At 41.7% G+C, this 23,050-nt stretch overlaps 4 protein-coding genes and 1 pseudogene across 5 annotated transcripts in view; 1 reads left to right on the top strand and 4 right to left on the bottom strand.

The window, feature by feature from the left end:
• Positions 1-23,050, top strand: part of LOC118421949 (zinc finger protein 208-like) — a 516,296-nt gene that overhangs the window by 202,131 nt on the left and 291,115 nt on the right. The gene's annotated exons all lie outside the window — the stretch shown is intronic.
• LOC118421072 lies at positions 2,180-4,741 on the bottom strand (annotated as a pseudogene).
• LOC118421945 (zinc finger protein 135-like) lies at positions 5,358-10,704 on the bottom strand. The gene is given in 4 exon segments (XM_035829447.1): positions 5,358-6,378; positions 6,381-6,904; positions 9,300-10,079; positions 10,493-10,704. Coding segments are annotated over 3 exon segments (1,512 nt in total). The 5' UTR covers positions 10,052-10,079; positions 10,493-10,704; the 3' UTR covers positions 5,358-6,142.
• On the bottom strand, positions 11,615-16,987 carry LOC118421018 (zinc finger protein 436-like). Of its 2 annotated transcripts, XM_035828157.1 has the most exons (3): positions 16,642-16,986; positions 14,293-14,410; positions 11,615-12,833 (listed from the first exon to the last, which is right to left on the bottom strand). In XM_035828157.1, the coding sequence occupies exon 3, from the start codon at positions 12,828-12,830 to the stop codon at positions 12,168-12,170; it is 663 nt and encodes a 220-aa protein (XP_035684050.1). In that variant the 5' UTR covers positions 12,831-12,833; positions 14,293-14,410; positions 16,642-16,986; the 3' UTR covers positions 11,615-12,167. The 2 variants fall into 2 exon arrangements, with proteins under 2 accessions (XP_035684050.1, XP_035684049.1); XM_035828156.1 differs by lacking the exon at positions 14,293-14,410 and having other exon boundaries at positions 16,642-16,987.
• LOC118421001 (zinc finger protein 239-like) overlaps positions 18,722-23,050 on the bottom strand; it is a 14,966-nt gene continuing 10,637 nt past the window's right edge. Inside the window, exons 2-3 of the mRNA XM_035828127.1 lie at positions 21,883-22,005; positions 18,722-20,003 (exon numbers count right to left, since the gene is read on the bottom strand). Coding sequence (XP_035684020.1) covers positions 18,851-19,984 — 1,134 coding nt within the window. The 5' untranslated portion in view covers positions 19,985-20,003; positions 21,883-22,005 and the 3' untranslated portion in view covers positions 18,722-18,850. The remainder of the gene's footprint in view (positions 20,004-21,882; positions 22,006-23,050) is intronic.

Consider the following 23,050-nt stretch of genomic DNA (forward strand, 5'->3'; position numbering starts at 1 on the left):
GCAATAAATAACAAGTTGGAGGTGTTGCGTAGCGGTAGGACAAGGATGTGCATGGTTTGATTACAGAAGAAAGAGGGCTACGGATTAGACACCCCGATTTGCATAGGGAGAGATCAGACAAAATCTTTCAGGGTCAGGACAATACATGTAGCTTACACTACACATGGAAAGTGTAATCTAGTAAGTAGAACGTAACGTAAGTGAACGTAAGTAATCATACTTATTGGCAAAAGGGAAAAAAAGCTGTACAAGACAGGATATATGCATAAATGGTTTAAAATTACGATGGGGACGCGCCAAGTAAGCTTAAATGTGGACCTTAGGCTAGTTCCTTGCGGGAAGACCGCAAATAATATAGCACCATCCGGGCACATAGATGTGCACTGATTCATGGTTTGATGTGCTGATAATTGAAAACGGACAAACGGGGCCATACCGTTATGAAAGGACGGTACATGAACTTGTTGTTGATTACAGAATAGAGAGTTCCTCCCCACCACCCCGGTAATATCTGTACGCGCACAATACCCTAGCTGGGGCCTGACCAACCCACAGCCTATTGAAATGTTCCCAGATATTGCACTGTGCAACCGAACAACACACATACATTTAACCACATTATCAAACCGAAGTAACGACCATCGATGTAGAAAAGTGCATTTTTCTGTTACCTTCACCAGGGAGCTTTTGTCCTCTGTGACCACAGCCACTAAAAGAGAACAATCAGGCCGTCCGGGCTCTGCATTATTTGCTTGGGTCGAACAATAGGTTTCGAGTCAAAAGGTCAGGAACAGCATAACGCTCTTCCCCCATGGGGCGATGTGTGCGCCAAACAAAAGCGGCATGCTCAATCCTCGGACAGAAAATCGTTCTCCAATATAACAAACTTTGACAAAAACTGGGTCAAATAGCTATAGGGAAATTAGGTTTTTAGAGTATGACGCAACTTTTAGTTTGTTGCACGTAGATAGAATATTAGGCAACATGCCCAAGTCTTAGTCTGATGGATAGAGACATGAGACCGGTGAGGAAACCTAAACCATGCTCTGAGTACTTACCGAGATACGCTGATGCTCCAAACTACTGTGCGATGTCTTCGCGTCGACACAGATCCTCACGGCTTCAGAGTCGGTACTGGCAGAGTAGTAACACATTATATAGTGACTGGGTGGGGATAAAAACCGGTTCGACAGGTACTTGGCAGCGAAACAAACGGGAAGTACAATGGTGTTACATGTGCTGATTTGCATAAGGGGAAACCAGACAACATCAGACAAAGGTCTTACCTGTGTTTGAGGATAGTTGTTGAGCCAATAAAGCGTTGAGTCGGATTCAAAACTTCTCAGATCAAGAGGAATGATCAAGTCCGTCCCAACTGGCCGGCAAGCTAAGTCAATATTATAAGGGTCAGTATTTCCGGTGGTGAGAGGTCAAAGTTTACATACCCGATTATCCTAATTGAAAATCAAAATTGACGACTATAGCATAGCGACATAGCATGGTCTCCTGGGAGTTGGAAGTTAGTAGACGTCATAACATACAAAGGCGTGCAACAAAGAGAATCCCAGGCCTGAGCGAGCTTCCATGCGAACAAAGGTTTAGAACCCTGAAACTCCCCATCCTATTGTACAGGTGACCTTTTTCACACATACAAATACACACAAGGGCTATACGACACCGTGCCATGCATACCGGAAACAAAGAGGGAAGGGAGAACGAGAGGTCACAGCCTACGATTAATAAGGCCATTATCAAACACCTGCAGAAGACATAACATTTTTTAGCAACAGAGTAGTGCCGTGGTGGAACGTAGGGCCAGAAGAAGTGGTTACAGCACCAACGGTAAAAGTTTCAAATCAAGGCTTGACAGGGCCATGGATGACCATCCCATTATGTTCAACTATAAAGCTTTGGACAAACCACACAAACTAACTATGACTGTGTGCTGAACGGAGAGAAAGAAGAGCGGTTTAAACTGGAGCTAGACTCCTACCTAACCGAAGAATCTACTCTACTCTAATAACGTGTTTTGATTTCTTTACGAAAGTTGATTGTGGAAATTTTTACAAACCTCTAGCAGCCCATATGCAACTTCAACTAGTTCTAAACGCTGCCAATTCTTGTATATCCACAGCGACGTATATAAAGTGACAATCAGAACTCCAGTAACTCATACAGATAGAGCCCAATCGTTTTCTGTGCTATAGAAGACAGACTAGACGCCTTTACGTGAAACGAACGTAATTTGCATTTACATGTAATTTACTGTCGCCATTGTCCGAACATCTACTTTATTAAACGCTAGATTTAGTTCTCGGTCAGAAGGTCATGATATCCTCCTTGGTGACGTTGTCCCTAATACAGGTTCGGTAGTTTTTACTTGACTATAAAACAAATGTTATCTATATGAGATGATTTGCAGGAAACCCATACAGGTTTTGTGAGTAGGAAAGTAACACCCTTTCATACAATATGGAATACGACAACACATTCGCATTTTAGTTTATTGAGGAAACTGAGAGCGGAAAGTTAGCAAATCTCTAACATATTACAGCATATCATGAAGGCAAACAATACATAGCAACATCTTTATAACTAACATGTTACCGACGCGTCAAGAATCTTGTGTATTTACAGCGATTAAAGTGACTTATTAAATGGCAATAAGAGCTTGAGTAACTAGATATAGACATAGCAAAACTAAACATAGAAAATCTAAGTGCGATGGCTTTCATGTCCAGCGATGTCTTGCTGTCTTTGGCTATCAGTGTCCAACTTCCACATCCGTTTTTTTTTCCAGAACACCTCAAGATCCAATCAAGTACGGGACGTGACAATAGTAACTACAATGCTTTTATTCAGTTCCCGTTATTTTTTTAATGGTGGAGCCATGTAGTGAGCATACAGCTGAATCAAAAACGGTGAATCATACATGTAGGCCACCTTTATAAAGAAAAAATAGATTAAATGACAAACGTCTGGTTTGCAGCTTTTTCTACTAAGACACAGACTTAAGATGTAATATGTACATGTTATCGTCACACCGTTATTCACAGACTTTCATCGATGTGAGTATGCAGGTGGGCACGAAGACTACATGACTGACGAAAGCATCTGTTGCATTGTTCACACTCGTACGGTTTCTCACCCGTGTGAGTCCGCATGTGATTCCTTAGAGTTCCCAGGTCACTGAATTGTTTGCTGCACTACTTACACTTGTACGGTTTCTCACCGGTGTGAGTCCGCATGTGTTCCTTCAAATGACTCAACCGACTGAACTGTTTGCTGCACTCCTCACACTTGTGCGTTTTTTTCACCAGTGTGAGTCCGCATGTGATTCTTTAGAGTTCCCAGCTCACTGAACTGCTTGCTGCACTCCTCGCACCTGTATGGTTTCTCACCGGTGTGAGTGCGCATATGATTCTTCAGACTTGACCGCGTAGTGAACCGCTTGCTGCAGTATTCACACTTGTACGGGGTTTCCCCTGTGTGGGTTCGGATGTGTATCTTCAAAGCACCCAGCACACTAAACTTCTTGCTGCAAGCCTCGCACTTGTAAGGTTTCTCGCCTGTGTGAGTCGACACATGGGTCTTCAAAGTAGATAAGTGACTGAACCTTTTGTTACAGTGTTCACACTTGTACTGTTTTCTTCAACGGTGTGCGTTCGGATATGATTCTTCAACTCACTCAATTTACCGAATTGACTGTTACATTCCTGACATCGGTGCGGTTTCTCACCGGTGTGAGTTCTCATGTGGTCCTTCAGATGAGATAGCTGCCTAAACCGTTTCCCGCATTCACCACACTGGTATGGTCTCTCACCGGTGTGAGTTCTCATGTGGTCTTTCAGATGAGTTAGGTGACCAAACCGTTTCCCGCATTCACCACACTGGTATGGCCGCTCACCAGTGTGGGTTCGCAGGTGTTGGTTGAGCTTACTTTTGAAAGGAAACTCCTTGTCGCAATGGCTGCACTTGTGTGTACGGGGAGAATCCTGTTTATCCTCTCCCTCCCCTTGTGTCAGATGAGATCCGGCTCCAGTCGCCATGTTGGTCAAACTCCAAATCCTACAAAGAAAGAGAAAAGATATTAATATTTGATTATGAGAGTTTAAAAATTCTAGCTTCTCTAATGATATACCTTATATGTTATTACATATAGAATTACAATGGTATTCTGCATACAACAAAGGGAGCAGTGATTTGCAAATACAGGTCAGACAACATCTAAGACAATACTAAGACATATTTACTAATGGTGATAATTGAAAAAGACTACCTTACTTGTTTGTGGTCAAATCTGCTTGACCATAACTGTTACCTTGCTATTTTGAAACCAATGCCAACTTCGAGTTCGACGTTCCAAAATCTACCTGCCGGTAAAAGAACACAAAAAAAAGTACCGTGCGACTCACTCCGGGCAGTGATGTTTACCTCGATGTTCTAAGTTCAGGATGTCATATGGCCGTAGTCTAGTCTTATATAAATACAGCATACTGTGATCGGGTAATCAGGCAGTTGCAAGGGGTCAGGAGAGGTCAGAGAGGGAAGACCCCGGATGTTCAGTTGAGTTTCAAGTTCAGACAAGTTCCAGAAGTTAGTTGAGAGCGTGCACGCTACTTTTAGGTTTGTTATGAGTAGATTAGAGTTTCGTGTCGAGTTGTCCGCGCCCGAAGGATCACAGAGGCCGAAAGAACCCACACATGCAAGAGAGTTAAGATCTTTCCGCTGTTACAATACCAAAATCAGTTACTTTACCGAGATACGCTGATGCTCCAAAGTACTGCACGATGTTTTCACGTCGATGCAGACCCTCGCGGCTTCAGAGTCGGTACTGACAGAGTGGTCAGTGACACATTTATATAGTGACTGGGTGGGGGATAAAACCGGTTCCGCAGATTGTACTTGACAGCGAAACAAAGGAAAGTGCCCTGGCGTTATATGTGCTGATTTGCATAAGGGAAACCGGACAACATGAGGCAAAGGTCTTACCAGTGTTTGGGGATAGATGTTGATACAATAAAGCGTTGAGTCGGCTTGAAAATCGTCTTAGATGAAGAGAAATCTTCAACTCGCTGTTGACAATGGCGAGAGAGCTGAATCACGGGTCAGTACTTCCGGTGTTGGGAGGTCAAAGTGTATATACCTGATTACCCTTGCGAAACAAAAGTTGGCCGACTATTGCATAGCTACATTACCAGGGTTATCATCAAAGTTGTCGATTGTACTTTTGGTCGGCTCTGGTATGTTATTTGCCCATTTGTCCAAAGTTGGATATTTTGGTTTTATTTAGACAACATTGTACGGAAACAGGTTCTGTGGGAAAAGAAGGACAACAACAACAAAAAAACAACGAGTTGAACAAAACATAACGTGTCTTACTTTATTGAAGAAATTGGGATGTCTAAAAGTATACAAATCCCTAGAAGTTACAACAGATTATAAAGGCAAACAATAGCTAGCAAGGTCTACAACTAACATGTTTCCATAGCCAATTCCAGACGCAGTAGATCTATATATTTAGAGTGATTAGTGAAAAAAATCATAGTAGAAAACTATGGATCATAACGCCTTGACATAAAATGGGCGATGTCTTACCGTTCCTCTGACACTAGTGTGCAAACATTCAACCGTCGTTTTTACACAGCATTTCTAGTTTTCATCCACTATGGGACATGCGGCGATGTTTACTATGTTGTGATCCGGTTCCTGTTACTCGTGATTTTACAGTAGAATTATAGGAAACAAACAAGAAAAACAATTAGTATCGTGACAAAAATGTATGCACGGTTAAACAACCATATAATGTCTGTAACGTACCCACGATAATCACATAAATGCATGTGGATTGTAGGTACGTTTGAGCAATTAACCATATGACGATTGTCTAGGTGTTATACGATGCCAAAGGAATGTGGCTTTTGTTGCCGTTGTATGACTTTCCACGTGTATGTTAGGCCATCAGGAATTAATAGGTCTCCAGACTCTCCACTTTCTCTGAATATGAGTTCGCACGTGTCTGCTACCCACACGTGACTTTCCATATTACTCGCCTGAAACTTTTTTGCAGTTTTTACTCACGTACGGTTTCTCACGTGCGTTTTCAGGCTACATACACAGCTCAGAAAACTGCATGCTGCACTCATGACACTTGTACGGTGTGTGTCCTAATGTGCCTTTTTAGATGACTTGAGTCACTGAACTGCTTGCCGCACTCCTCACATTTGTACGGTTTCTCACCACTGTGTGTCCGCATGTGTCTTTTAAGATTACTCATGCCGCTGAACTGTATGCCGCACTCCTCGCACTTGTACGGCTTTTCACTAGTGTGGGTTCTCATGTGTGTTTTTAGGGTACCAAGCTGAATGAACTGCTTGCGCACTCCTCACACCTGTAATAGTTTTTACCTGTGTGAGTCCGCATGTGAGTATTCAGATTAGATAACTGACTGAACCTTTTGTTGCAATTTTCACACTTGAACGGTTTTTCACCAGTGTGAGTCCGCATGTGGTCCTTCAGAGCACCCAAACTACTGAACTGCCCGCCGCACTCCTCACATCGGTACGGTTTCTCGCCGGTGTGAGTTCTCATGTGTTCCTTCAGATGACCTTGCTGACTAAATCGTTTCCCACATTCACCACACTGGTATGGTCTCTCACCGGTGTGAGTTCTTCTGTGGTCCTTCAGATGAGTTAGGTGACCAAACCGTTTCCCGCATTCACCACACTGGTATGGTCTCTCACCCGTGTGAGTTCGCAGGTGTCGTTTGAGCTTACATTTGGTGCGAAACTCCTTGCCGCAATGGCTGCACTTGTGGATAAGGGGAGAATCCGGTCCATCCTCTCCCTCCCCTTGTGTCAGATGAGATCTGACCCTAGTTGCCATGTTGGTCAAACTCCAGATCCTGCAAGAATAAGGAGAAAGATTACAAGATAAGAGTTTAAAATCTTTGCTATTGACTTTACTTTCGATTTTGCGTAACAAATATAATCCAGATGTTGTCTCCCTTTATTTGTGGAGTCTTGCATGTACACTGTGAGATCTACTCAGCTGACATAACGACTGAATTGTTGTCTAGTTCCAAGAACTATAATATCAGTAACTTGCAGAATAATTTGCAAGTTACGGATTTTAGAATTCTAAGACAACAAACTGCTAGGACATCCACAGGAGAAGTGATGTTTGCTTTGATTTGCTGTTAGTCTGTTTAAGGATTACAGTTGCTTCATCAACATATATTTTTTGTCATCGATGAATAAATATTTATATACAAAACCCTGCTTATAACAAAATGTCTAAATGTACTTACCGAGATACGCTGATGCTCTTAGAAGTACTGCACAGTGAGTCACGGCGACACAGGTCCTCGCGGTTTCAGAGTCGGTACTGACAAGTACAGAGCAGTCAGGACGGGTTTATATAGTGACTGAGGGGGTCAATAAAACCGGTTCGGCAGATTTTTCTTCATCAGGAAACAAAGAAAAGCACTATGCTACATGTTCTGATTTGCATAAGGGAAATCAGACAGCATCAGACTATCCAGTGCGGGGATACAGTTGTTGCATCAATTAAGCGTTGAATCGGCTTCAAACTCGTCTTGGATGAAGAGAACTGATTAATTATCCTGACGTCGCTGTTGAAAGTTCAAAGTTTGACTGATTGTTACCACGTTTTGTCCTGTATCTGTTATTTACATGTATGTTTGATGGGCCCCCTTGGAAATCAACAATGCACTGTTGTAGGGGCTACCCATCTGTCTCAAGATGAAATATGCTGCAACAGTATGGGATCCGTATACAAAGAAAGACAAAGATAAACTTGAAAGGGTACAGAACCAAGCTGCCCGATTCTGTACAAACAACTACAACAGGGATGCTAGTGTTACTAAAATGAAAACAGATCTACAGTGGACATCACTTGAAGACAGAAGGAAAATGTCCAGACTTTGCATGATGTACAAAATGACCAATAAGCTGGTGGACGTACCGACTGATAAGTATCTAATACCAGCTCAAAAAAGAACAAGAAACAGCCATGACTTCAAGTACCAGAGTTTCCAAGCTAGGATTGATGTGTTCAAAAATTCGTATTTTCCCAGAACTATCGTAGATTGGAATTTGTTATCACCAAGTACAGTAGGGGCATCTTCTCTGGATAGTTTTAAAGAACGCTTGCAGTTAGATGTGCAAAAGTTAGGTGTGACGGGTCGTTCGGTGTAATATAACCAGCTGCTGCCGCGCCGCGCGCCTGCGAAGCTGGTGTGTTACGCCGAATGGCGGTTATACCGGCTATATAGATACAGATACAGATACAGAAATAAATAAATAAATAAAAATGGCGGGCAAGCTGAATCAGGGGTCAGCGCTTTCGACGGTGAAAGGTCAAAGTTTGTATACCTGAGTATACTATGAGAAACAAAATATTGTCGACTGTAGCATAGCGACATACGGATGTCGTCAACTGTGCTTTTAGGCCGACTGTGGCATATCATTTGCCCAATTTAGATCTACTATTTTTCCCGCGAGATGTAAAGCTTGGTAGAAGCTACTATGTTAAATGTGCTGATTTACTTAGGAGAAAACCAAACACTATTCTGTGGAAAAAGAAGGACAACTTGGCAAAGAGCAATGTCGTGTTTTAATCTATTAACGAAACTGGATTTCGGAAATTTTACAAACCTCTAGTAGTAAATGCAAATACTATTTAGCAAAACCTTGATGCATATACAGTTAAAATGTTTGCTACAACTGATACTAGCCACTTACGTATATTTAGTCAGTCAAATATAAAGTGACAACCTTTAGCAGCTTAAGCGGACAAAACACAGTAACTGTTATAAATAAGTGTTACATAACGTTTAATGAACAATTACAATCACTAAACTACGGATCATATGATTAAATAGTGATTTCTACGACGAAATCCAATCACATTTTCTCTATAAAGCTTTCGTTACTTCTTCAGTTGAGTCATAAAGTGCACAGTCAACAAATATATGACTGAATCAAAATCAGTATATGTTCAGTAACATGGGTAAGAAAAAGTTGCACAGCATGGCAGCCTTTGAAAGGACTGTTGGGTTAGTACCAGCTTCCATCACGGACTGACACACGGGCGATCACTGAGAAACTCAAGCAGACTGACATTACCAACTTGTAGAACCGTGATTTATGAATAGCCCAGTGCCTTCACTGTTGCGCCTCCTCAACAGTACGATATACAAATTTTAGCTACATGTAATTTATAACGCATTAATGTAACATCATTTCCTTTCATCGCCTACATGTTGTAATCTTCACACAGGCATTGGCAGGCATTCGCCAGTGTGAGCGTGCATGTGGACACGCAAGTTGCTTGACTGACGAAAACCCTTGTTGCATTTCTCACACCTGTACGGTTTCTCATCTGTATGAATCCTCTTGTGATCTTTTAGAGTACCCAGCTGCCTGAACTGCTTGCCGCACTCCTCACACATGTATGGTTTCTCTCCAGTGTGAGTCCGCCTGTGCCTCTGTAAACTTGACAGCGTAGTAAACTGCTTGCTGCACTCCTCACACATGTACGGCCTTTCCCCTGTGTGAGTCCGCACGTGTCTCTTCAGACTACTTGCCTGACTGAAACCTTTGTTGCAATGTTTACACTTGTATGGTTTTTCACCAGTGTGAGTCCGCATATGTGCCTTTAGATCGCACAGCGTAATAAACTGACTGTTACATTCACCACATAAGTATAGCCTCTCACCGGTGTGAGTTCTAGTATGCGTCCTTAAAGCGCCAATGTGACCAAACTGTCGACCGCATTCCTCACAACAGTATGGCCTCTCCTCTGTGTGAGTCCGCATGTGTGTCTTCAGATTTGCCAGTTGGGTAAACCGCTTCCCGCATTCGCCACACTGGTATGGTCTCTCACCCGTGTGAGTTCGCAGGTGCAGGTTGAGCTTACTTTGGAAACGAAACTCCTTGTCGCAATGGCTGCACTTGTGGGTACGGGGAGAATCCTGTCCATCCTCTACCGCCACTTGTGTCAGATGAGATTCAATCGCAGTCGCCATATTCGTCCAACTCCAGATCCTGCAAGAACTGTGGGAGAAAAAAAACTTATTAACACGATGGAACAAGATAGAAATTTGAAATTCTAGCTTGTCTACTAAAATGTACCTGAATGTTGGTCAAACTTGAGATCCTCCAAAGAATTGTGAGAAAAAGAAACAAGATAAAAATTCTTGCCTGTCCACTAAAAATACACCCAAACATGTGATTACATACATATGTATATATTTTTTTATTTTTGAGGAGAAATTTATATTATTTGACTTCTGATTTTCCAGACGTCCAAACACTGACACAGACATGCTTATGCAATACTAGTTACTAGTTGAAGGTGTTGTGTAGAGGTAATAGATGTTCTAATCTACCTGCCTAACCTCGAAATTGAAGAGTAGTAGTCTAGCCATAGGTAAATACAAGAAAGCAAAACCACAGTCGGTACTTACCGGTATACCGTGATACGCTGATCAATGCTTCAAAGTACTGCAGGATGTTTTACAATGTGACACAGATCCTCGCGGCTTCAGAGTCGGTACTGAGAGAATCAGAGCGGTCAGGACGAGTTTATATAGTGGCTGATTGGGTGAGCAAAACCGGTTTGGTGGGTTTTACCCGAATGCATGCTGAAGAAAGGAGAGGACATAATTTATACATCGTACCTTGTGATGGTTTGCATAACGAAAGATTAGACAACATGTACAACAGACAACATTTGTCTTACCATGTCTCCGATTGGACATCTAAAATTGTCTTCATTCATAGTTCGGGTGTAAAAGATCAGTTCTTCCAGATCACTTCAGTGTCACTGACGAAGGATAGTGGATATATATGTGTACCATCCGAAACGTCTGACCGTTTCCAAAACCACATCCAGTTGCTTGAGTAACTACTTTTTGGTGATTAGACAACATGTTCACAAAAAGAGCACTAGCCTTAGTATTTGGACGTATGTAAAATACAGATCGTCTGTGTGTATGGGGAGGTGTCATCATCATCATCATCTTTAGTACTGCTTAGCCCAAGTACAAGGTGGATTACTACCAGCTGCGCAATGACCAATATTTATGAACAATCTCACATTGGCTTACAAGAAATAGTGAGCTCCTCAGTAGTGAACATAATTGATTGTGTTGTTGTTGTATTAATAACGCTCTGAATCGTCTTCAAATGCGATTGCCCATGCGAAGCGAAAGTAAAACCACAAAAACATTACCGTTATTGTTGTCTTCTTCGAAAAAGGCCATAGAGAGCCAAAAAAGGCCATAGAGAGCCTGCTATGGAGGCTAGAAACAAACGACGTCACGCTCACATGTAATTTACTGTCGCTATTGTCCGAACTTTCCACATTGAACATCTTCTTTGTCAAACCCTAGATTTAGTTCTCGGTCAGCAGGTCATGAGATCCTCCTTGGTGACGTTGTTCGTAGTGGGTGCATTATATACAGGTTCGGTAGTTTTTACTTGACTATAAAACAAATGACAAATTGACTACATGAGATAATTTGCAGGAAAACCATACTGGTTTTGTTGGGAGGAAAAACACAACATACAACATGAAAGACAACAACACATTCGCATTTTACTTTATTGAGGAAACTGAGTGCGGAAAGTCAACAAATCTTTAACATCTTACAGCATATCATGAAGGCAAACAATACATAACAACATCTATATAACTAACATGTTTCCGAAGCTGATTCGAAACGCCAAGGATCTAGTGTATTTACGGCGGTTAAAGTGACGTATTAGATGTTAATAAGAAGCCGAGTAACTAAAACTAAGTGCGATGGCAGAAAGCTATGTCCAGCGATATTTCGCCATCTTTCTGTCACTAGTGTCCAAACATCCCACAGCTATTTTTCAACAACGCTTCTAGTTCCAATCAAGTACGTGACGTGGCAATAGTAACTACAATGATTACATTTAATTCAGTTACTGAGTTACCGATTTTTACACCGGAGCCATGCAGTGAGTAGAGTGCTGTATTAATCTTTTTTACTGTGTAACAATATGTACATGTTATCGTCACAGCTATTCATAGACCTGTTCATAGACATGTGCACACAAAGACTACGTGACTGGAGAAAGCTTCTGTTGCATTGTTCGCACCTGAACGGTTTCTCACCTGTGTGTCCGCATGTGTCTCTTGAGATTTCCTTGGTCATTGAACTGCTTGGTGCATACCTCACACCTGTACGGTTTCTCACCTGTGTGAGTCCGTATGTGTCTCATTAGATTTGACAGCGTAGTGAACTTCTTGCTGCACGCCTCACACTTGTATGGTACCTCACCGGTATGAGTCCGCATGTGCCTCTTTAGACTTGACAGCGTAGTGAACTGCTTGCTGCACTCATCACACCTGTGCGGTTTCTCACCGGTGTGAGTCCACATGTGTATCCTCAAATCGCTCAGCCGAAGAAAGTGTCGACTGCATTCTTTACAACTGTATGGCCTCTCACCCGCGTGAGTCCGAATGTGTGTCTTTAGATCCGTCATTTGACTATACCGTTTCCCGCATTCATTACAATGGTATGAGTTCTCACCGGTGTGCGTCCGCATGTGTCTCTTCAGATGACCTAGCTGACTAAACCGTCTCCCGCATTCACCACACTGGTATGGGATCTCACCGGTATGAGTAAGCAGGTGTCGATTAAGCTTACTTTTGAAGCGAAACACCTTGTCGCAATAACTGCACCGGTGGGTACGGAGAGAATCCTGTCCATCCTCTCCCTCCCCTTGTGTCAGATGAGATCTGGCTCCAGTCGCCATGTTGGTCAAACTCATATCCTACAAGAAAAAAAAAGAGAAAAGGGAGAATAATGTAAGAGTCTGGAAACTCTAGCTTCTTTGCTGAAAGATTTGCCTGATCATGTCATTACATATAAACTTGGTGTACTCAATAGTTCTCATCTGACGTCTGGGAGAGACTAACTAGTGCCCCAGGCCACAGAGCTTCTCGCAGAGCCTTTCGAGGTGTTTGCTTAGCGGTACAACAGTTTTTGAAGGTTGTGTTTGATTAGGAAACAAAGGGAGTACGAATTAGATACCCTGATTTGCATAGGGGTTATCAAACCAAATCTCGACGGACATGATAGTGTAGCTTACACGTCGAAATGTAAACGTAAACAAACAAACCAAAATAAATGCTTTTTGTCAGCATTAGACAGAATCTGTAGGACAGGACGACTACGAAGTGGTTCTTTCAAATAACTTGGCAAACAACTATGATAAAGGTTAAACTGTTGGTTTTGTTATACAGTGGAATAACTGTTTGAAGGGCGGATTGACCCCAATAAATACAGAAACACATAAAAATCCAGGATTTTCTGCCAGCTAAGAGAACAATGGTGATGACAGATTAGAAAAAAGTACCAGTTAGAAAATATTCTGTACTTGATTTCATAGGAACATTGTCAAAGCATGCAAAACCTCCAAGATATATGTAATAGTTACCCCATGGGCGGGGCGAGGTTTCTGTGTATGTCACCAGTCCCGCCCACTGAGGGGATCTCTAGTCTCCCCGAGGGCGAAGCCCGAGGGGAGACTAGAGATCCCCGAGGTGGCGGGACTGGTGATATACACAGAAAACGAGACGAAGGCCATGGGGTAACTAACTTAGCCCATGGCATACTTCCCCGAAGCTTTTCTAGTTCATCAGCTTTACAAAATGTTACTTTATTTTGTCCTAAAAGTCCACAATCTTTCTTGTTATTGTTTGAAAAGCTGTGACAGACAGTGTCAGCCTGTAACAACACAAGGTCACTAATCTTGTCAAGACCTTTCCGGGCAAGGTGCCTGGAGACAGAAAGTCTGCTCATATTCCTCTGGGCAATTAGAAATCAAGCATAGGATTGGTCAGTTATCACATGACACTATTCTGGTCCCAGAAGAAGGTCTCAAAGGTAAGCGAGGATTGGTCAGAACGGGTCACATGCGTATATCACCCATACTTTTCAGGCTGAAATCATCACTGTTTTCTGATATCATCACACTTTTTTCCTCATTCGCATGAAATAGCAGCACACTTTTTTTCATAGCACCATACTGTGTGGATATATCAACAGAAAATGGGGGCTTCTCATTGGCTGAGGGGAAGTAGCCATGGGCTAAAAACTGTAAGAGGGTTATATAATTTAATGAGGTTTCAATCAGACTTGATTTAACACTGCGTAAGTTATCCCGGGCAGTGATGTTTACCTCCGTTTTAGGACAACATGTATACTGGAAGTCAAACAATGGTCAGTACTTATCGAGATACGATGACGCTCCAAAGTGCTGCTCGATGCTTTCACGGCGACACGTCAGATCCTCACGGCTTCAGAGTCGGTACTGACAGAGTAGTCAGTGACACATTTATATAGTGACTGGATTGGGAAATAAAATCGGTTCGACAGGTTGTATGTGTCAGCGAAACAAATGAAAGTACAATTTGATACTGATGTTACATGTGCTGATTTCATAACGGGGAACCAGACAACATCAGACAAAGGTCTTAGCAGTGTTTGAAATAGTTAGTTGTTGTAATAAAGCGTTGAATACTATTAAAAAACGTCTCAGATGAAGAGGAATGATCAAGTCCGTCCCCGGTGAAACTGACGGGCATGCTAAGTCCAGGGTCAGTATTTCCGGTGGTGAGAGGTCAAAGTTTACATTACCTGATTACTCTCATTGAAACTAAACATTGACGACTATAGCATATCGACAAAGGTGAGGTATGCATTTTTGGGCCAGCTACCTCCAGCGCATCTTTTTTGTCTATTGGGACAATTTCTACCATATGTGGAGCCTGGTAGAGGCTAAGTTTGTTACATGTGCATTGAGGCAATTCAGACAAGATTCTACAATAAAAAGGGCACTTGGCAAACAAGATAATAAAGGTTAACGACAATAACGTGTTTTAATTTTAATTTATCTACGAAACTACCAGAGCCGGTGGTGACATCCCCAAGTGCAAACTGCTTTAAGGAAAGACTAGACAACCACATGAAGAAACACAGCGTGTATTACAACTTTAGAGCCCTGGACGATCCGCAATTACCTGGGATGTCAGTGTCTTAGAAAGGAAAGAGCGGCCTAAACTGGAACTGCAGTTCCTACCTGAGCCTGCGGAACTCTACTCTAAAAGTTCTTACACACATATTTATTACAAAAGCAATAAGTAACTAGTTGGATGTGTTGCGTTGCGGCAGGACAGGTTTAGGATGTGCATAATTTGATTACAAAAGAAAGGGGGCTACGGATTAGACACCCCGATTTGCATAGGGAGAGATCAGACAAATTCTGTGAGGGTCAGGACAATACATGTGGTCTACAAGTCACATGGAAAAGGTAATCTAGTAAGTAGAACGTATTATAAGTAATTTTATTCATTGGCAAAAGAAGAAAAAAAAGCTGTACAAGATAGGACATATGCATAAACGGTTTAAAATGACGATGGGGAAACGCCAAGTTAGCAGAAATGTGGACCTTAGGCTAGTTCATTGAGGGAAGACCGCAAATAATCTAACGCCATACAGACACATACTAGTAGATGTGCACTGATTCATGATTTGATGTGCTGATAATTGAAAACGGACATTTGATTTGTTTAGCATAAGCAAAAATATCATTATACTACAAACCCCCCTTACTTGTATTTCATCAGATCTGCTTTAACAAAACGGACTGATGTGGTTCTTTATTTCCTAAGAACCACTATCGAATGTAATACTCTACCATATTCAACCACCCTTCAAGCTAATCCCGTTTAAAGTTTAAGGAAGAGGTGTTGCAACAACTGAGGAACGGTCAATAAACAGCAGCACTACACCCTGGATGGTTTGCCCCAACACAAATTAGGGGTGTTATTCATTAACTGAACAAGAACAAGAACTGGAAAAAAACACATAACGGACTGATATGGCAAGCTAAAGTAGTATGAACGGGGCCATATACCGTAATGAAATGACGGCACAGGAAATTTTACAGAATAGCGAGTTTCCCCCCGGTAAGATCTGTACGCGCACAATACCCTCGCCAGGGCCCCAACCAACCCACAGCCTATTGAAATGGTCCCAGATATTTGAATTCCATTCAGTAATGTAAGCAGGGAACGAGCGGTGCATCCGCACAACACACACATTTGACTGCTCAGGACACACGATAAAGCGTAGCCGAAATAATGTACTAGTAACGGCATCAATGGAGAACTAGAAAAGTGTTTAAAACTACGCGTTTTTCTACTACTTCCATCTGCGACCACAGCCACAAGAAGAGAACAATCAGACCGTTCGGGCTCTGCATTATTTGCTTAGGTCGAACAATAGGTTTCGAGTCAAAGGGTCAGAAACTGCATAACGCTCTTCTCCCATGGGGCGGTGTGTGCGCCAAACAAAAGCGACATGCTCAATACTCTCGGACAGAAAATCATTCTCCAATATAACAAACTTTGACAAAAACTGGGACACATAGGGAAAAAAGGTTTTCAGAGTCTGACGTAACTGTTCTTGTTACTTTGTTGCACGTAGATAGAATATTAGGCGACATGCCCAAGTCTTAGTCCGATGGATAAAGACAGTAGACCAATGAGGAAACCTTAACCATGCTCAGTACTTACCGCGATACGCTGATGCTCCAAACTACTACGCGATGTCTTCGCGTCGACACAGATCCTCACGGCTTCAGAGTAGATACTAACAGAGTGGCTAGTATATAGTGACTGGATAGCGGGTAAAACCGGTTCGGCAGGTTGTACTTGGCAGCGAAACAAATGGAAGTACAATGGTTTTACATGTGCTGACTTGCATGAGGAGAAACCAGACAACATGAGACAAAGGTCTTAACAGTGTTTGAGGATAGTTGTTGAGCCTATAAAGCGTGCCAGATGAAGAGGAATAATCAAGTCCGTCCCCCGTTGAAACTGGCCGGCAAGCTTTATAGTGAAGGGTCAGTATTTCCGGTGGTGATAGGTCAAAGTTTACATACCTGATTACCCTCATTGGAACTAAAATTGACGACTATAGCATAGCGACAAAGGTGAGGTTTGCACTTTGTGGCCAGCTAACGCATTTTCTGTCTATTTGGACAATTTCTACCATTTTTCCAGTGTTATGTGAAGCCTGGTAGAGGCTAGTGACATGTGACAAGATTCTACAAGGGCACTTGGCAAACAAGATAATACTAGTAATCGACAATAACGAAACTTGATTGCGGAAATTTTACAAATCTCTAGCAGCCCACATGCAGCTTAAACTAAGTCTAAACGCTGACCATTCTTGTATATCTACATCGACGTACATAAAGTGACAATCAGCACTCCAGTAACTCATACAGATAAAGCCCAAATCGTGTACTGTGCTATAGAACACAGACTAGACGCCTTTACCTGAAACAAACGGCGTTGTGTTCACATGAAATTTACTGTCGATATTGTCCGAACTTTCCACATTGAACATCTATTTTGTCAAGGTTTTGTGAGGAGGAAAACGATAACATACATGAAAGACGACAACGCATTCGCATTTTAGTTTATTGAGGAAACTGAAGGGGGAAAGGTAACAAATCTCTAACATCTTACAGCATATCATGAAGGCAAACAATACATAGCAACATCTATATAACTAGCATATTTCCGAAGCTAATTAGAAACGCCAAGGATCTAGTTTATTTACAGCGATTAATTTGACGTAATAAATGTTAACTACAACTAGAAGAAGTAAGAGAAGATCAAGGTATCAAATGAGATTCGTGGGTATCAGAGATAACCAACCGTTTTCCTAGTCTATACTTAATGTACTGATTTCCATAGGGAAAAACAGACAAGACAAAAAGTTGACAAATCACGAAATAATCAGAAAACGACATGCTTACTTCGACTTTTTCTAAATGGTAAAGATCTCATAAATCTACAGCCAATATGATTACTACTTCATGGCTCGAAATACTATTTTTCTGCATACCTGCACTGGTACAGCTAACATTGAACATTACCTGCACCCATATGAATTTAGGAAGTATAGATCATACTAAAATTGTTCAGGAACCATTGTAATTTTTGTCTTCTATTATACTTGATAGGTTGTAACAGTCAGTGCAGCTGATGACAATCCATATACACCTACACCCTATTACTTTTATGTATGAAACCCAGTACATGGATCAGTGCAGGTTATGTGCAGGTAAACACCAGAAATACCTGCACAGCTACAATTTTACCTGCGCTAACATGCATATGCAGGTGGTATTTCGAGCCATGTACTTACAGAAACGCCAAGGATCTTGTGCATTTACAGCGATTAAAGTAAGGTATTAAAGGTTAATAAAAACTTGAGTAACTAAAACTAAGAGCGATGGCAGAAAGCTATGTCCAGCAATATTCTGCCGTTTTTCTGTCGCTAGTGTCCAAATAAACAATCTACAGTCGTTTTAAAACAATCAAGTACGGGACGTGACAGTAGTAACTACTATACTGTAATTCGGTTCCCGTTATTGTTTAACAGTGAGCCATGTTTTTTTGTTTTTGTTTTTGTTTTGTTTATTTTCAGACACAGGGAGCAACTGCTAAATAAAAAGCGGTAAATCATACATGTAGGCCACCTTTATTAAGAGAAACACCTTTACTAAGAAAAAAATCGATCAAGTGACAAATTTTTGGTTTGTGGCTTTTTCTACTAAGCCACAAGCTTAAGATGTAATCCTTTTTCTACTGTGTAACAATATGTACATGTTATTGACACCGTTATTGAGATACTTTCACCGATGTGAGATTGCATGTGCGCACGAAGACTACGTGACTGGCGAAAGCTTCTGTTGCATTGTTCACACCTTTACGGTATTTCACCAGTGTGAGTCCGCATGTGTTTCTTCAGACTTCCCAGGTGACTAAACTGCTTGCTGCATGCCTCACATATGTACGGTTTCTCACCTGTGTGAGTCCGCATGTGTTTTTTCAGGGTTCCAAGTTCACGGAAATGGTTGTAGCATGTCTCACATTTGTATGGTTTCTCACCTGTGTGAGTCCGAATGTGCCTCTTTAAATTTGACAACGTAGTGAACTGCTTGCTGCACTTCTCACATCTGTACGGAAGTTCCCCCTTGTGAGTCCGCATGTGAACCTTAAGATTTGTTGACTGACTGAAGCATTTGCTGCACTGTTCACACTTGTACGGTTTTTCACCGGTGTGGGTCCGCATGTGTACTTTTAGATCGCACAGCCTACTGACCTGCCTACCGCACTTCTGACATTGGTACGGTTTTTCACCCTTGTGAAGTCGCAAGTGCCTCTTCACATAGCTCAACCTACTAAACTGCTTGCTACACTCCTGGCATCGATGCGGTTTTTCACCGATGTGAGTCGTCATGTGGTCCTTCAGAATAGATAGCCGACTAAACATTTCCCCACATTCATCACACTGGTATGGTCTCTTATCTTTGTGAGTAACCATGTGTTTCCTTAGATCGCCCAGCTGACTGCACCGTTTCCCGCATTCCCCACAAATGTATGGTCTCTCACCAGTGTGAGTAAGCAGGTGTCGATCGAGGTTACTTTTGAAGGGAAACTCCTTGTCGCAATGGCTGCACTTGTAGGTACGGCGAGAATAATGCCATTGTGTCCGATGAGATCCAGCTCCAGTCGCCATGCTGATTTCTCTTGTGTGAGTCCGCACGTGTTTCTTCAGATAACTTGCCTGACTAAAGGCTTTGTTGCAATGTTCACACTTGTACGGTTTTTCACCGGTGTGAAGTCGCATATGTGCCTTTAGATTTCCAAGATGATTAAATCGTTTCCCGCATTCATCACACAGGTATGGGATCTCACCGGTGTGTTTACGTAGGTGTTGATTGAGCCTACTTTTGAAGGGAAACTTCTTGTCGCAATAAGTGCACTTGCAGGTACGTGGAGAATCCTGTCTATCCTCTCTCTCCCCTTGTGTCAGATGAGATCCGGCTGCAGTCGCCATGTTGGTTAAGCTCTAGATCCTGCAAGAACAATTAGAAAATGATACTAAGTTCAGGCTTTGAAAATTCCAGCTTATCTACTGAAATATATACCTAAACATGTCATTACTTATAAACTTATAATAGATTACTATATGACTCTTTTTTTCGTAATAAACAGAATCCAGATGTTGAAGCAAACATAGTTAGACAGTAACCAATTGAATGGGTTTGCGCTGCGGTAAAACAGGTTTAGATGGTTTTATCTTATTACCGAGCGAAGGGAGTAGTACTAGTAACTTTCACAGGCAGGTCAGACAACATCTAAGACAATACTAAGGCATTAAAATGTAAGAGCACATGCGAAAGTAAATCTGCTATTGCGGGCTAATGCTATTTGCGGGTATTCGGCAAAAGCTGTGCCAGACGGGACAAGGCGACTGTTTGTTTATATGCATAAGGGGGCTAAAATGATAATAGAGGTAATAGCCTTTATTGCACATTCATGCCCTATCGGGCTTAGTACAGGCATATACACACAAAGGGTAGTAATACAGTACACATTCATGATTTCTAATACTAATCTAAAACATGGATTCTAAAACAAGTCTAATACATTTGATCGGCTTCTTCTCCTTTCTGAGTAATGTTAAATATGTAGCTAGAGATTTGTCTTCTGATCAAAACTCATAAGAAAATTTAATTTTTCAACACTAGACAAAGATTCAAAGCGAGGGAATTTTCCTATAATATAGCTAAATACAATACTTCTATCGTTACTATATAAACTACAATCTAATAAAAAGTGGGATTCATCTTCGACCTTTTACAGGTTACAAAACTGACATATTCTTTGCTCCAGAGGTGTGCGGTTGTGCCTCCCTGATTCAACACCGAGTTTGTGGCAGCTGATTCGTAGTTTGGTGATAATAGATCTTTGTCGTTCGTTCGGAATTTTAAGGTACTCTTCTTCGTTGTAGGAGGACTTGAACAGTCTGTATGAGCGTAATTTGTTCTTTGCGAATTTGCCTTTGCTGTCATTATGGATTTCGCGTAGGGATGTCTGAAAGTAGATGTCCTTTAAACGCTGTTGAATAGCAAAAATGATTGAGGGCATTTTTGAAACAATTGAGTGTGGAGAATGCCAGACAAAGGCATAACCACATTCTTCTAAAGTTTTCCGCACACCGGAAGTCCATCATTTACTACCTAAAGTGTCTAGTTCTACTTGACATAAAAGTGCGTCTGCCTGGAGACTATCAGCCGGCACATTTAAGCAAATTCTAGTGAAAAACTTAACGGCGTTTAGGGAGGCCTCCAAGTGTAAGGGGTACCTCCCCAATTCAGCCCGTGTAGCAAGATTGCTAGCTGTTTTGGGGACATTGAGGGATTGTTTGCAGAATTTTAGATGTACGGATTCGATTGGGCAAGATTTTGAACTTCTGAAGGAACCCCAAATCCGACCAATAAAGTAATATTGGTTTGACACAGGAGTCAAATAACTTGTTTTTAGCAGACAACGGGGCATCAGCTTTGTCAAGGGATTGTCTGACTCCAAACAAATAGAAATAACGCCAAGTACGTAGAAATACGGGCCCAATGTCGCAATCCGTACTTTTTAGATCATTAACTTCTTTGGTGCTTCGTGCGGCAGATAGGAGTGCCTGATTTTTAACTGGATGAGCAGTTCACATTAGCGGCGCCCCACTCCTCCCGATTACTGTACTGCCCCCTCCGCCATACTCCGCCACACAAATCTTTTACCCTCCGGGCTTGGTCCTGGTGATTGCTTATTCAAGCATTAAAGTTCTTACCAAAGCCACCCCGTGTCTCCGATCTGTGTGTAGGTGCAGATAATTGTATCTCTTGGATTTAACTCTTGGTGCCAATAAAACTGATATAAATACTAGTCAGTACTTACAAAGGTACGCTGATGCTCCAGACTACTGCGCGGTGTTTTCACGTCGACACAGATCCTCACGGCTTCAGGGTCAGAACCGGTTCGGCAGGTTGTGGTTGACGGTAGCAGAACACAGTTTTAGGCCTATGAGGATTTCTAAAGTTAATGGCCACAAGATGACTAGCTTCGACGCGGAAAAAATATAGTAGGGTGCACTTTTTATAATAGGAATACCAAAAATGGATATGTTCGATCGAGTTCAGGGTATATGCCACAAAAAACATTTTTTTCAAAAATCCTGTCGGCATAAGCTATGCTGGCTACATTGCAGTATTTCCTATGCATATTCATGAGGATCATGGGAGAAAGAGGCTGTCAAAAATCACCTACCTGACTTTTAGAACATGAAAAGTCACATTGGCATGATTGTCCGCCCTCTTAAGATTAATTTGACGAAAAAACAAAATTACGGATTGACCATGTTATACATAGGTGGTGACCTTTTGACCCCTTGTCACTGCCAGTAAATAACAACAAAACACCTAACTAAAGCCTACTGCATCCACAAATATTGCTACAAATCTTATTTTTCAACACAATATCTCCGAGGGACATGACAATATCTCCGAAGTCAAAATGTAAACGTAAATGAATTCTTTTTGTCAGCATTAGACAAAAGTTGTAGAGAAGGACGAGTAAGAAGTGGTTCTTTCAAACGACTTGGCAAACAACGATAATAAAGGTTTGACTGTTGGCTATTATTATCCAGGGTAAAAACAAGAAGAAAATGCTCCCAATGTGACCTTTGAAGGCAGATTGACCTCAATGAATACATAAACACATAAAATCTTTGATTGTGTGCCAGCTTAGAGAACAATTGTGAGGACCGATTAGCAAAAAAGTACCGGTTAGAAAATTGTCTATACTGGTTTTCATAGGAACATTGTCAAAGCATGAAAACCTCCCAGATAACTGTAAGAGAGTCACATGACAATATAGCTTACACGTCCAAATGTAAACGGCAATTAGACATTAGACAGAAGTTGTGGGATAGGATGACTAATATGTGTTTCTTGGCAAAAGACTTGGCAAACAACGATAATAAATCAAATTGCCGATTTTGCTATCCAGGGTAAAAACAATAAGGAAGTGTCCAATGTCCAGTAGTTTGCATCTGGATGACGCCAAT

Source organism: Branchiostoma floridae, chromosome 8 (assembly GCF_000003815.2).
Source record: "Branchiostoma floridae strain S238N-H82 chromosome 8, Bfl_VNyyK, whole genome shotgun sequence".
Taxonomy (NCBI): Eukaryota; Metazoa; Chordata; class Leptocardii; order Amphioxiformes; family Branchiostomatidae; genus Branchiostoma; species Branchiostoma floridae.

What these genes read in the sequence shown, in the direction of transcription:
- LOC118421018 (XM_035828156.1), bottom strand. Translation starts at nt 16,851, where the DNA reads ATGTTGTCTGGTTTCTCCTCATGCAAGTCAGCACATGTAAAACCATTG. An exon ending in TGGAGCATCAGCGTATCGCG is followed by an intron (nt 12,834 to 16,641) that starts GTAAGTACTGAG and finishes TTTTTCTTGTAG; the next exon opens with GATATGAGTTTGACCAACAT.